At 41.1% G+C, this 14,098-nt stretch overlaps 2 protein-coding genes across 5 annotated transcripts in view; one reads left to right on the forward strand and one right to left on the reverse strand.

The window, feature by feature from the left end:
• The window catches only part of LOC126997884 (uncharacterized), a 50,216-nt gene extending 37,109 nt beyond the window's left edge, over positions 1 to 13,107 (forward strand). Inside the window, exons 8-9 of one of the 2 annotated variants that reach the window (XR_007752436.1) lie at positions 8,726 to 10,736; positions 12,748 to 13,107. The gene's annotated coding sequence lies outside the window, so the exon portion shown is untranslated. Of the gene's footprint in view, positions 1 to 8,725 lie in introns of both variants that reach the window. The other variant, XM_050859106.1, reaches the window with a different exon arrangement.
• The window catches only part of LOC126997883 (nuclear pore complex protein Nup214-like), a 109,533-nt gene continuing 103,820 nt past the window's right edge, over positions 8,386 to 14,098 (reverse strand). For all 3 annotated transcript variants that reach the window (XM_050859101.1, XM_050859102.1, XM_050859100.1), the window contains one exon: positions 8,386 to 8,798. In XM_050859101.1, coding sequence (XP_050715058.1) covers positions 8,771 to 8,798 — 28 coding nt within the window. In that variant the 3' untranslated portion in view covers positions 8,386 to 8,770. The remainder of the gene's footprint in view (positions 8,799 to 14,098) is intronic.

Below are 14,098 nucleotides of genomic sequence, written 5' to 3' on the forward strand. Positions count from 1 at the left end.
CCCTGAATGGTATAAATCCATGATTGAAAGAAATCCCTGAATGATAGAAATTCCTGAATGATAGAAATCCCTGAATGAAAGAAATCCCTAAATGATAGAAATCCCTGAATGAAAGAAATCCCTGAATGAAATTCCTGAATGATAGATCGAAATCCCTGAATGACAGAAATCCCTGAATGAAAGAAATCCCTGAATGAAAGAAATTCCTGAAAGATAGAAATCCCTGAATGAAAGAAATCCCTGAATGAAAGAAATTCCTGAATGATAGATCGAAATCCCTGAATGACAGAAATCCCTGAATGAAAGAAATCCCTGAATGAAAGAAATCCCTGAATGAAAGAAATTCTTGAATGATAGAAATCCCTAATTGATAGAAATGCCTATATAAATGGTAAAAAATCCCTAAAATGATATAGTGATTCTATCATTCACCTGGCAGCTAGGGATATATATCTATCATTAATTCAGGGATTATAATTAATTTCTATCATTATTCATGCAGGGATTTCTATAATTTAGGGATTTCTATCATTAAGGGATTTCAACTTTAGTATGCGGTCTACGTAGCTACCCCCCGGCCGTTTCTAATTGAACCTGTAATATGTATTACGTATACATACCACCATTTATGTGCAGCTAGCTTAGTCTACCCCACTACAAGAACCTATACTGCAGGATAATGAAAAACAAGCTGAATAGTGCTGATTAAAGGTTTTATTACTGTGCTAATGCTATAATGTCCATGTAATGAAGAAATATGGGTTTCCTTGCCGAACAGACCGCGACGCGAAGTTTGGCACCCGGTTTTGTTCTAATCTGTCTGCTTGTGATCTTTGTGAGCGGTGAGGGAAATATGGAAACAGTAAACAAGTTGAACCTCTCTGCGAGCTATTTTGCGGTGGCAGCAGCGGTTTACGTTCAATAGGCATTGAAAAGTCAATCCTGATATTAGTGATTTAATGATTTTTAACAGAAAGAGTTAGCAGATTATTTTATAACACAAAAAACTACCAACTTGTCCAGCTGTCCCACGGGTGACCGCAAGTGACCGACCTTACTTTAGCAGACGACACCACGTGGATCACAAGCGTGTATTCAGAACTGCCAGCCAATTGTAAGGCAGCCGCCTTCAACTGTGGCTTAAAAATGAACTGTTCTTACTTCCCATTTTCTGCCTATTAACAAGGTACGTATTTTGATATAACAAGGGAGTCAAGTCGAAAAAATTGTGATAACAAGGGAGTAAAGTCGGAAAAAGTCATTATTTTCCACGGGTTGGAACCAATAAGCGCTTTTACATGGATTTCAATACCTCGAGTTTCGCGATCCTCGAGTTTAGTGCCATACTTTCGGAATGAAGCAAGCGCGAAACTCGAGAGGGTACTGTATATATATATATATATATATATATATATATATATATATATATATATATATATATATATATATATATATATATATATATATATATATATATATATATAAACATTACAGGCACATGTTGAATATAATTACATATTTATTTATGTCAATATGTTCAATATGTTGATTGGGCTTCAATGTACCATATTCTCTAAAGCCTCTTCCTCCTCGGTGCCATGCCTTTAAAGATTCTGATGACCTCACTAAGATTTATCTGGATGTCTTTCTCTAAGGCAAGCAGGAGAAGGTCTGAGAGCCGTTCCTCTCCACATAGACTTCTAAGTTTGTTTTTGATAATTTTCAGCTTTGAAAATGATCTCTCCACAGAAGCAATTGTCACTGGAAATGTCCCATAGATTTGTATCATCATAAAGGCAGGAAAGATGAGCTGGCCGCTGTTTTCCTTTTTTTTTCTTTTTTTACAGCTAAGGAGACAGTTCAGGGGCGAAAAGAAAAAAAAAAAAAAAAAAAAGCCCGCTACTTACAGCTCCTGAATAGAGGTCAAAGGAGTGGCCAAAAAGAGAGGTCAATTTCAGGAGGAGAGGTGTCCTGATACCCTCCTCTTGAAAGAGTTCAAGTCGTAGGCAGGAGGAAATACAGATAAAGGAAGATTGTTCCAGAGTTTACCAGTGTGAGGGATGAAAGAGTGAAGATGCTGGTTGACTCTTGCATAAGGGGTTTGGACAGTATAGGGATGAGCATAAGTAGAAAGTCGTGTGCAGCGGGGCCGCGGGAGGGGGGGAGGCATGCAGTTAGCAAGTTCAGAAGAGCAGTCAGCGTGAAAATATCGATAGAAGATAGAGAGGCAGCATGGCGGCGGAATTTAAGAGGTAGAAGACTATCAGTATGAAGAGGAGAGCTGATGAGACGAAGAGCCTCTGACTCCACTCTGTCAAGGAGAGTTGTGTGAGTGGAGCCCCCCCACACATGAGATGCATACTCCATACGAGGGCGGACAAGGCCCCTGTAAATGAATAGCAACTGTGCGGGGGAGAAGAACTGGCAGAGACGGTACAGAACGCCCAGCCTCAAGGAAGCTGATTTAGTAAGAGATGAGATATGAAGTTTCCAGTTGAGATTTTGAGTTATGGATAGATCGAGGATATTTAGTGTTGAAGAAGGTGATAGCTGAGTGTTGTCAAAGAATAGGGGATAGTTGTTTGGAAGATTGTGTCGAGTGGAAAGGTGGAGAAACTGTGTTTTTGAGGCATTGAAGGACACCAGGTTCCTCTTGCCCCAATCGGAAATAATGGTAAGGTCTGAGGCTAAGCGTTCTGTTGCCTCCAGCCTTGAATTGTTAAGTTCCTGTGGAGTGGGTCTTCTATTAAAAGAAGTTGAGTAAGGCAGAGTGGAGTCATCGGCGTAAGAATGGATAGGACAGCTCGTTTTGGAAAGAAGATCATCAATGAACAACAAAAAGAGAGTGGGAGATAGGATACAACCCTGTGGGACACCACTGTTAATAGATTTAGGGGAAGAACAGTGACCGTCTACCACAGCAGAAATAGAATGGTCAGAAAGGAAACTGGAGATAAAGGTACAGAGAGAAGGATAGAAATCGTAGGAGGGTAGTTTGGAAAGCAAAGATTTGTGCCAGACCCTATCCAACGCTTTTGATATGTCCTGCGCAATAGCAAAGGTTTCACCGAAACGGCTAAGAGAGGATGACCAAGAGTCAGTTAGGAAGGCAAGGAGATCACCAGTAGAACGCCCCTTGCTGAACCCATACTGGCGATCAGATAGAAGGTCAGAAGTGGAAAGGTGCTTTTGAATCTTCCGGTTAAGGATTGATTCAAAAGCTTTAGATAGACAAGAAAGTAAAGCTACAGGACGGTAGTTTGAGGGATTGGAACGGTCACCCGTCTTAGGCACAGGCTGTATGAAGGCATACTTCCAGCATATACAGTATATAAAGTAATATAATTATTTGATAAATATGTTCGGTTATCACATTAGCTGGAGTAGGTAGGAAGACACCTACCGAACGGGCGCAAGCCACTCCCGGTGAGGTATATATGGGAGGTGAAGAGGGAGATGAAGCCGTCCAAAGACCCTTCCCATTTCCTCACTAACCGTTACCCTATTGTCTCACCACCACCGTAGAGTAGTTCAGCATGCTCTCTAAAGACAGATCCTCCCTCTTTCCACACCACACTACATTCACACAACATACAAACCTTTTCCCAAAATTCAAATTTCAAAATGGCGCACCTTCACCCTGCCTTGGAGTCCCCGCCTGGGGGGGGGGGACCACAAATTCCCCCAGGGAGGACTCCCCTTCTGGCTGCCGACCTGAGAGGTGTCTTGATAACTCCTCGAACCTCTTTCTTCTCAATATCTGCAACATTCGCGGTCTTCGTTCTAATTTTCATTCTGTGGAACACCATCTCACCTCCTCTAAACCTCACCTTCCCTTCCTCACCAAAACACAGGTTTCTGAGGCTACTGACAGCAATCTCTACTCTGTTCCCTCCTACTATCTCTATCCTAAATTTCAATCCAAAGCTGGATGTTGCACCTACGTGCGCAACGACATCACTTGCTCTCGTGCCCACAACCTTGATTCTTCAGAATTTTCCACCATCTTCATTGTCATTCTATTACTAAATACATCTGTGCTGTTTATCTCTCACCTAACTCTACTAACTATGTAAAATTCTTTGACTATTTGAACTCTAAAGTGGCACATCTTGACCAACTCTCCCTTCGCTGAAATCTCCATCCTCGGAGATTTCAATGTTCACCACCAGCTTTGGCTTTCATCCTCTTTCACTGACCAGCCTGGTGAACAAGCCTACAACTTTGCTATCCTCAACGATCTAGAGCAGTTGGTCCAGCACCCTACACGTATTCCCGACCGTCTTGGAGGCAGCCCCAACATTCTAGACCGCTTCCTTGCCTCAAACCCTTCTGCTTACTCTGTCAAACTGCTCTCTCCGTTGGGCTCCTCCGATCACAACCTTATTTCTGTATCCTGTCCTATCGCTCCTGTACACCCTCTGGACCCACCGAAGAGGCGATGCTTCTGGCATTTTGCTTCAGCTCAGTGGGACGACCTTAGAATGTACTTTTCCGATTTTCCGTGGAATGATTATTGCTTCCAGGAGTGAAACCCCTCTGTGTGTGCTCAGCGCATCACAGATGTGATTGTCTCTGGAATGGAGGCATACATTCCACGTACTTTCTCTACTCCTCACGCTAAAAAGCCTTGGTTTAATCACGCTTGTTCTTGTGCTGTCAATGATAGAGATGCAGCTCACAAAAGGTACTGGAGCCTTCGAACTAATGCAACCATGAACTTTACATTTCTGCCCGAAATCATGCCAAATCTATTCTCCTACTAACCAAAAACTCTTTTATCAATAGAAAATGCCAAAACCTTGCTTTCTCTAACTCTTCCCGTGACTTCTGGCATCTAGCCAAAAACATCTCCTCCAGCTTCACTTCTTCATCTTTACCTCCACTCCTCAGTCCTGACGGCAACACTGCCGTCTCATCTATCTCTAAGGCTGAACTCTTCTCTCAAACTTTTTCTAAAAACTCCTGCACTCTGGACAATTCTGGGCATATTCCTCTTACTCATCCTCCCTCTGACACTTTTATGCCTGTTATAAAGATTCTTCAAAATGATGTTTTCTATGCCCTCTCTGGCCTCAATTCTCAGAAGGCTTGTGGACCTGATGGAGTGCCTCCTATTGTCCTTAAAAACTGTGCCTCCGTGCTGTCATCCAGCCTGGTCAAACTCTTTTGCCTCTGCCTGTCAACATCTACCTTTCCTTCCTGCTGGAAGTATGCCTTCATACAGCCTGTGCCTAAGAGGGGTGACCGTTCCCATCCCTCAAACTACCGTCCTATAGCTTTACTTTCTTGTCTATCTAAAGCTTTTGAACCAATTCTTAACTGGAAGATTCAAAAGCACCTTTCCATTTCTGACCTTCTCTCTGATCGCCAGTATGGGTTCCGCAAGGGGCGTTCTACCGGTGATCTCCTTGCCTTCCTAACTGACTCTTGGTCATCCTCTCTTAGCCGTTTCGGTGAAGCCTTTGCTATTGCGCTGGACATATCAAACGCTTTTGATAGGGTCTGGCACAAATCTTTGCTTTCCAAATTACCCTCCTACGGTTTCTATCCTTCTCTCTGTACCTTTATCTCCAGTTTCCTTTCTGACCATTCTATTTCTGCTGTGGTAGATGGTCACTGTTCTTCCCCTAAACCTATTAACAGTGTTGTCCCACAGGGTTCTGTCCTGTCTCCCACTCTCTTTCTGTTGTTCATTGATGATTTTCTTTCTAAAACGAACTGTCCTATCCATTCTTATGCCAATGACTCCACTCTGCATTATTCAACTTCTTTTAATAGAAGACCCACCCTACAGGAACTTAACGATTCAAGGCTGGAGGCAACAGAACGCTTAGCCTCAGACCTTATTATTATTTCCGATTAGGGCAAAAGGAACCTGGTGTCCTTCAACGCCTCAAAAACACAGTTTTTCCACCTATCCACACGACACAATCTTTCAAACAACTATCCCCTATTCTTTGACAACACTCAGCTATCACCTTCTTCAACACTAAACATCCTCGGTCTATCCTTAACTCAAAATCTCAACTGGAAACTTCATATCTCATCTCTTACTAAATCAGCTTCCTCGAGGCTGTGCGTTCTGTACCATCTCCGCCAGTTCTTCTCCCCCGCACAGTTGCTATCCATTTATAGGGGCCTTGTCTGACCTCGTATGGAGTATGCATCTCATGTGTTGGGGGACTCCACTCACACAACTCTCCTTGACACAGTGGAGTCAAAGGCTCTTCGTCTATAGTTGGTTCCAAGAGAGCTGGCGGAGATTTTCCTTCAGGGGTGGACTCGTGGACTTGGTATCATTGCATGGGTGATGGTACTGCGCGCTCATTGGCCAATTCTTAACTTGTTCTGATGCGCATAAAATTAACTTTGTATTCCTACCCAAATCCTTTGTGAGTTGTAAGGTAACAGATTGCACCAATAAGAACTAATGTAATAATATCTTTATTGATAAGTATGCATCTTTTGAACTATTATAAATTAATCTGAAATGATATTCATAACAAAACTAAGTCAGAACTGCACGGAAATGGACAATGTCCAGCGACTGTTGAAGGTAGACTTTTTTTTAGTACTTTTTACTACTACAAAGTGCTAGGCTTCAGTCTAATTAACTTATTTATTATAAGATTTCTTGGTATATTTTAGGCCTGGCTCAAGTCCTAATGTGTATATACTACGGAGTTGTAATGGAAACTTTGGCCTAGACAAGAACCTCATTTTTTTCATCGTCCTATCATTATTCCTGAAATTGTCTCTAATGTTTGTGGATAATAAACTAATAAATAGCCATAAAGAAGAGCGATTATAAGAGTAACTACATTTATATACCAATAATGTTGATTTTAAGAGGTAGCAGAGAGCGAGAGATAGTAGGCTATGTCATAGCAAATGACATTGCCACAGCTTAGATCTAGGAAACAACTGCCAATGAGCGGTGCGGAGACCGTCACTCAAGCAATGACGCCAAGTCTGCGAGTCCATCCCTGAAGGAAAATCTCTGCCAGCTCTCATGGTAACAACTATAGTTCCTGGGCATTGAATGTCAAAATTCAAACTAGCACTATTTTGTAAAGAAGAAACTTTTACAATTCACAAGTGTATTATTTACCAGATTGAAGGTGAGTATGTGTAAATAAAAACAATGATGGAAGATGAGTCAAAGCATGAGTTCCTTGCTTTACAAGCACTGCTCTCCCTGCCAACACAACCCCTTGCTCAACTATTTAGTGGGGTGTTTGGCTAACATGGCCATCTTGGCAAAATTTGGTATCTCAATTTTACAATGTTGCACAATATTGCATAGCTAAAGGGTCAACCAAAAGCAGGGCTGGGGAAAAGTGAGCTCATGAGGCCAGAGGCAGGGTAAGGGGGAGGTAAGAGGCGCGGGAATGCCACTTTATTCTCGACAGGACATTTGAATAATATTTTATTATTTTTCTTTATAGCGTCTTCCATTTAGCGTAACCCATTTCTGAGTCTTGATCTGTAGAGTCCCTTGATAGATAGAGTCCCGACAACCAAAGATTTGGACGCCATTGTTGGCCCTGTTTTCGCCGCGCTTTTCAAACGCTAGCACACGCTCTCTTTTGTATTTGTTTCACAGCCATACGGGTTGTCCACTGAAACTGAGCACGCTTGTTTCAGACCTGCACACCTTCCCCTAACAGCCAGCAGGGAGCCAGTAGCCAACGAGCTCTGGGAAAATAAATAAGAGACGTAATGGTGGGTTGGCGACACCTGTTGGTGTAGACGCAAACTGTCTCTTATTTATTTTCCCAGAGCTCGTTGGCTGCTGGCTCCCTGATGACTGTTAGGGGAAGGTGTGCAGGTCTGACAGAAGTGTGGTCAGTTTCAGTGGACGACCCGTATGGCTGTGAAACAAATACAAAAGAGTCAAGGGACTCTACAGATCATGACCCAGAAACGGGTTACGCTAAATGGAAGACGCTATTAATGTAAGCTTTGACTTATGAACAGTTCGACTTACAACCAGCCTTTTGGTCTGGGACCCCATCGTAATGCGAGGACTACCTGTGTTTATACAGTAATTACATTTTAAACACAGTCAGGGAGGGATGCTAATTTTTTTTTTTTTTTTTTTAGTTGTTCTCTGCAAACCCAGCTCACTCCCTTCTGTCACCACACCCCTCCTCTTTCTGACCCTCTGGTTGGATCAAAGTTCATGCTGCAAATCCAACCTCTACCTCATAATTTGTTTTCCCTAGAGTATGTTTTTTAAAAGGAAAGATTGCCAAACCAACCCATGTCAGGGGATGGACAGACTGTTGGTCATGGGCAGGACACACAAGACCCCTGCAAGGATAAATCCCCCAGCCACTCATATTACTATCATCCCAGTTATATTTAAACAAAGACCAATGAAGCATGTAACTTCTTTATTTCAGGTTAATGTATATTATAATGTATAACTTTCTCAAAAGAAGGAATACATATTCAGAGCAATCAATATGTTCTAGTTGGTGGGATATTTTAACAAAAGTATCATATAATCTCCCAGCACCCCAGAAACAATGCTATAAATTGTATATGGACTTAAAAGGCTAAAGAAAATGTCAGATAATAAATTATCATCATGTGTACTGAACTGTAAAATGCTTTTAAAATGATAAATAAAAAACATAAAACCGAACATTAATGACATTTTCTGTAAATTTGAAATATCATAATCACAATGACAAATACATATTTGTCTTCTCAGGTTCTGCAGTTCTTGTGAGGAGTCCAGGCATGAGGAGACAGGACCTCAACGCCAAGAGGAGAAACTGCTTCCACTGTAAAATAAGAATGTCAACACTATTATATCGATAGGATCTAAATTCAAGCAGGAAAATATGTCGGGTACCTTTTTAATGCAAGGCAATTGAAAAGTTACTCGTGTCATTGAAAACTGGTGCATAAAAAAGTAGGAAAATCTGATTTTAAAAGAGCAAAGAGAAAGCACTGGTCTGCAGTAACTGTAATGTTGCCATAGTAATGAACATTTCAGTGTGTAATGTGCTCAGCTGCAGAACCTGCCAAAAGCCATCAGAGCCATTACTGAGTTTGGTATATCACTATAATCACCTATCTATGTGAAGAGATAAAGAAGGATCAGTTGTGCAAATACTGATATGGCTGAAACTCCAACTTGTAATGGTGAGGGTCTAGCAGTGCGAGTCACAAAGTTAAACAAGCACTACGTATATCCAACATATAGACCACCATTCTCAAGGCCACGTGACAACCTCCAGCTAATCACATGCCAGAGTAGTGTCTGCACACCCACAGCTAATCATTGCTCCCCTACAGTTTCCTCCCTCATCACAGCCCCTTCAACGCCAGCCTGGCATGGATTATCTTAAATTACCATGCTACCTTTCACTGCCTTTACCTTTTATGATTATCACTGCTTAGTGGTGGATAGTGTCAATGTCACCCAAAGCCCTTCCATGAAAAAGGAGTAGAGTCTTACAAACACTGAGTAAATATGTCTAGAAATTAACTGAATAATGCAGAGGAATACACCAGCAGTGGCACAGGCCACCTCATGCATGCCAAAAAAAAAATTGAGAATTCTTGATCTGATGGATACTCTGATGTAGTATTGATCCTATTTATAAAGCACTTCACAAGAACTTTTGGAAGATTGGTAACTGACAGATTCATCGCACATAGGGGAGAGCGGTGATGATTCAGACCGTGGGATGGTCTGGACATTACATTTATTGTGCAGCATATGCAACTGAGCCGTGAGATTTTGTGTGAATGTGCAAAACTTTGTTGCCTTGACCCACACAGGACAACCACGCCCTCAGAGCTGTTCTTTTTTATGCAAGTCCGGTTTTATGTTTTTTTTGCATCTCGTATGCAATATTTTCAGGGTGTATCGTAAGCTCTCTCTTCAGGAATGTGGCAAGTAGTGAAATATACATTACTAAGGTGAAGCAGCGATGCATGGCAAAGGTACTGCCGTATAACACGATCACTCAGCTCTCATGCTAGAAGTGGAGTGTGGACACACATTTATTTTTTGTAGAATTGTGATGATTCAGACAGTTGATTTTATCACAATTTTTATTAATTATATATCAATTTAAACACTACAGGTGTTTCAGCAGTTGTAGAAAGGTTAATCTGGCTGATTTATGATATTATGCTTGTGAGAAGAGAAGGAAGTCATAATTACAAAATTCTAAAATTCTTTGAGATATTTCTTATAGGTCTCCTTTTAATTTTTTTTCCCTATAAATATTGAGAGGATACTTTTGTGCTTATACAAATGTCTTGTAATTGATATACAGTACCCTCTCCAGTTTCGCGGTTAGTCCTAAATTCTTACCATCCCGACTTTCGCGCATTATCACCCCGAGTTTCGCGCTGCTTTGACACGTACGGGTCATGTCTACTTACCATTGGCGTCAAGCACGCTACCTTTAAAGGTAGTATCACACTGGACGTTTTCCTTCAAACATTGTGGCAATGGCAAAAGAGAGAGAGAGAGAGAGAGAGAGAGAGAGAGAGAGAGAGAGAGAGAGAGAGAGAGAGAGAGAGAGAGAGAGAGAGAGAGAGAGAGAGAGAGAGAGAGAGAGACTTATTAACACGTTTGAACTTCCCGCTGCTTCCTCCCTGACGCATTTGATTCAACTTGGCGCGGCCTGAATACCACGCAAGCCCCCGACTCCAGAGGATGTGTGTAGCTTCACTCTGGTTATGAGCCCCTCTTGTGAAAGGTGAGATAGAGAGGATGAAGACAAGGATTAAGGAGAAGGGTGTGAGGAGGGAGGGTCAGAAAGGAGTCAGGTCAGGTCATGTCCATACCTGTAACACACACAGAAGGTGAAATGAGAAGGATGTGGGGAGGATGGGGCAGAAAGGAGAGTCAAATCAGGGCTTTGGTCAAAGTATGACCTGACTCAGGTCAGGTCATATCCTGACTTGTCACACACACACACACACACGGGGAATGAGAATGGTGTGGGGATCGAGGGAGGGACAGAAAGGAGAGTCAGATCAGGGCTTTGGTTAGGATATGACCTGACTCAGGTCAAGACATGACCTGTCTCTCCCTTCTGCCCCTCCCTCTCCCCCACCCTTCTCATTTCCCTTTCTGTGTGTGTGTGTGTGTGTGTGTGTGTGTGTGTGTGTGTATTTACCTAGTTTACCTAGTTGTAATTTTACAGGGCCTGGGCTTACGCTCGTGTGGTCCCGTCTCCGTATCTATAATTATCCAACTTTTCCTTGAAGCTCTGCACACTCTTCGCCAATACTATTTCTTCACTTAGTCTGTTCCAAACCTCCATATTTCTTTGTGGGAAGCTATATTTCTTTATGTCTCTTGAGCATCTTCCCTTCCTCAACTTTTTACTATGTCCTCTAGTATTCCTGCTGGAAGGTTCTTCTCTCAGTAGCAATTTCTCGTTATCCACTTCTTCCATTTTACTCGATAGCCTATATATATGTATTAGGTCTCCTCTTTCTCTTCTTTGTTCTAGTGTTGGTAAGTCCATTTCCTTTAGTCTCTCTTCATATGTCAGTCCCTCCAGTTCTGGAACCATTTTTGTTGCCATCCTCTGTATTCTTTCTAGTTTTACTGTGTTTCTTCATATGTGGAGACCACACTGCTTCCTCGTATTCTAGTTTAGGTCTGATCATAGTAGTAATTCATTTTTTCATCATTTCTTTGTCCATGTAGTGGAATGCTATGCCTATATTTCTCACCATGTTATATGTATCACCGAAGATCCGATTTATATGACTTCATGGTTGCATATAATCTTGCATTATTACTCCCAGGTCTCTCTCTTCATTTACTTTCTTTAATATTTCACCATCTCCCATTTTATATGTCCATTTTGGTCTTTCTACACTTTTTCCCATTTCCATAACATGACATTTCTTCGCGTTGAATTTCACCTCCCATTTCTGACTCCATTTCCAAATCTTGTTTAGGTCTTCTTGCAGCTCCTTGCAGTCTTCACTGTTTCTTATCTGTCTTTGCAGTTTGGCATCATCTGCGAACAGGCTCATGTAGCTGTTTATTCCCTCTGGCATATCATTAATATAGACTAGGAAGAGTACTGGTGCTAAAACCGACCCCTGGGGCACTCCACTTTCCACCGTTCTCCATTCCAATCTAGTGTCCTTAACCACGGTTCTCATCTCTCTTCCTCTTAAGTAGCTTTCCATCCAGCACTTCATTTTCCCTTTCAATCCTCCTTTATTTTCTAGTTTCCTGTGTGTGTGTGTGTGTCATGATAGAATGTAGGAAAAAATGGCACCAGAAAAAATGGCGCAGGAAAAAATGTCACAGGAAAGTGTGACACATTTTTCAGCATAGGAAAAAATGGCACAGAAATATTTGCTTGTTATGCCATGATTTTCAGTAATTACAGGTTTCAAATATTTCGCCATCCTCCTCTTCTCCTTTCCATCATCTTCTTCTCATTTTATCTTTTTCTTCTTTTACTTTCCATAGATAGATAGATAGAAAGATAAAGACAGACAGACTAGCAAACACTTTCGGAATCTAAATGTGTTTCTCTCTCTCTCTCTCTCTCTCTCTCTTTCTCCACTCTAAGATAGGCTACTGCAGACTTGAAAATAATGTATTCATATGGTCAGTTGTTGTCTAATTATTTACTTACATATTGTCAGTTGTTCTCTCTCTCTCGTACTTAACTTAGGTAGGTCCTTGGTTAGTTATTACATGAATCAAATGATTTACGATCATTATCCTGTTAGGTTGGTTGGTCACAGTCACCCAACGATATGGCGTGTGATCCAGTGGATCCAAGCTGACCAAGCTGTTGTAGCTACTCAGATGCTGCAAGAATCTCGTGGTGAGCCTCCCAAGAAACGCCAGAAAAGGGTCTACAAGAATCTACAGGCACGGATGAAGAACCTCTGCCTAGACCGCCGGGCTGGTCGTAAATCTGTTGAGAAGTTTCTACGGGGAGCTGGCTACAACATTCGCTGGAAATCTTAAGCAGTATAACAAAAATCTTAAATAAAAGTTTTTAAATGTAAAATTTTTAAATAGAAATGTTTTGAAATGTAAAATTATTAAATGGAAAATGTAAAGAAATTAAATTGTAACACATTTTAGCTGATTCTACTGTGCCATTTTTTCCTATGCTGAAAAATGTGGCATTTTTTCTTGTGTCATTTTTTCCTGTGCCATTTTTTCTGGTGCCATTTATTCCTGTGCCATTTTTTCCGAGAACTGTCATGATATGACCTAACTCTCCCTTCTGCCCCTCCCCCCCTCCCACCCTTCTGATTTCCCCTTATGTGTGTGATGCACAACCAGAAAAGTTGCCGGTTGCCCAAGCTGCTGCCAACGCAGTGGGAAGAAAAAGGCCCAGTGTGACACCAGCTTACGGACAACCGACAACTCGCTACCGGATGGGCATATGCGCGTTGCCAGTAGCCACAACGGTTAGAGGAAAACAGCCAGTGTGACACCGCCTTAAGGCAGTGAGGCCGCTGATTGGGTTAGCGCCGGCGATGACGTCATCTGACTCCCAGTGAATCACAAGCGTGTTTTCAGAGCTCAGCCAAGAGTAAGGCTTCATCTGCTGTTTTAAAATGACCCGTTCTCTCTTCCTGTTTTCTTCCTTTTTCCAAGGTACATATTTTGAGATAACAAGGGAGTAAAGGAGGAAAAAAAGGGAGCCCCGGGGGGCAGCATGAGCCAATTATAATGGCGCCACTATAAACAGTTGCCTGTGCCATGACGGGCTTGGGGCCGACCATCAGGCCCATATGTATAGCCTACTGGTGCCATAGGCCACAATGGCCACATGTAAAAAAATAATATATATATATATATATATATATATATATATATATATATATATATATATATATATATATATATAAATATATATATATATATATATATATATATATATATATATATATATATATATATATATATATATATATATATATAAATATAAATATATATATATATATATATATATATATATATATATATATATATATATATATATATATATATATATATATATATATATATATATATATATATATATATATATATATATATATATATATATATATATATATA

The sequence above is a fragment of the Eriocheir sinensis genome, chromosome 13 (assembly GCF_024679095.1).
Source record: "Eriocheir sinensis breed Jianghai 21 chromosome 13, ASM2467909v1, whole genome shotgun sequence".
Classification (NCBI taxonomy): Eukaryota; Metazoa; Arthropoda; class Malacostraca; order Decapoda; family Varunidae; genus Eriocheir; species Eriocheir sinensis.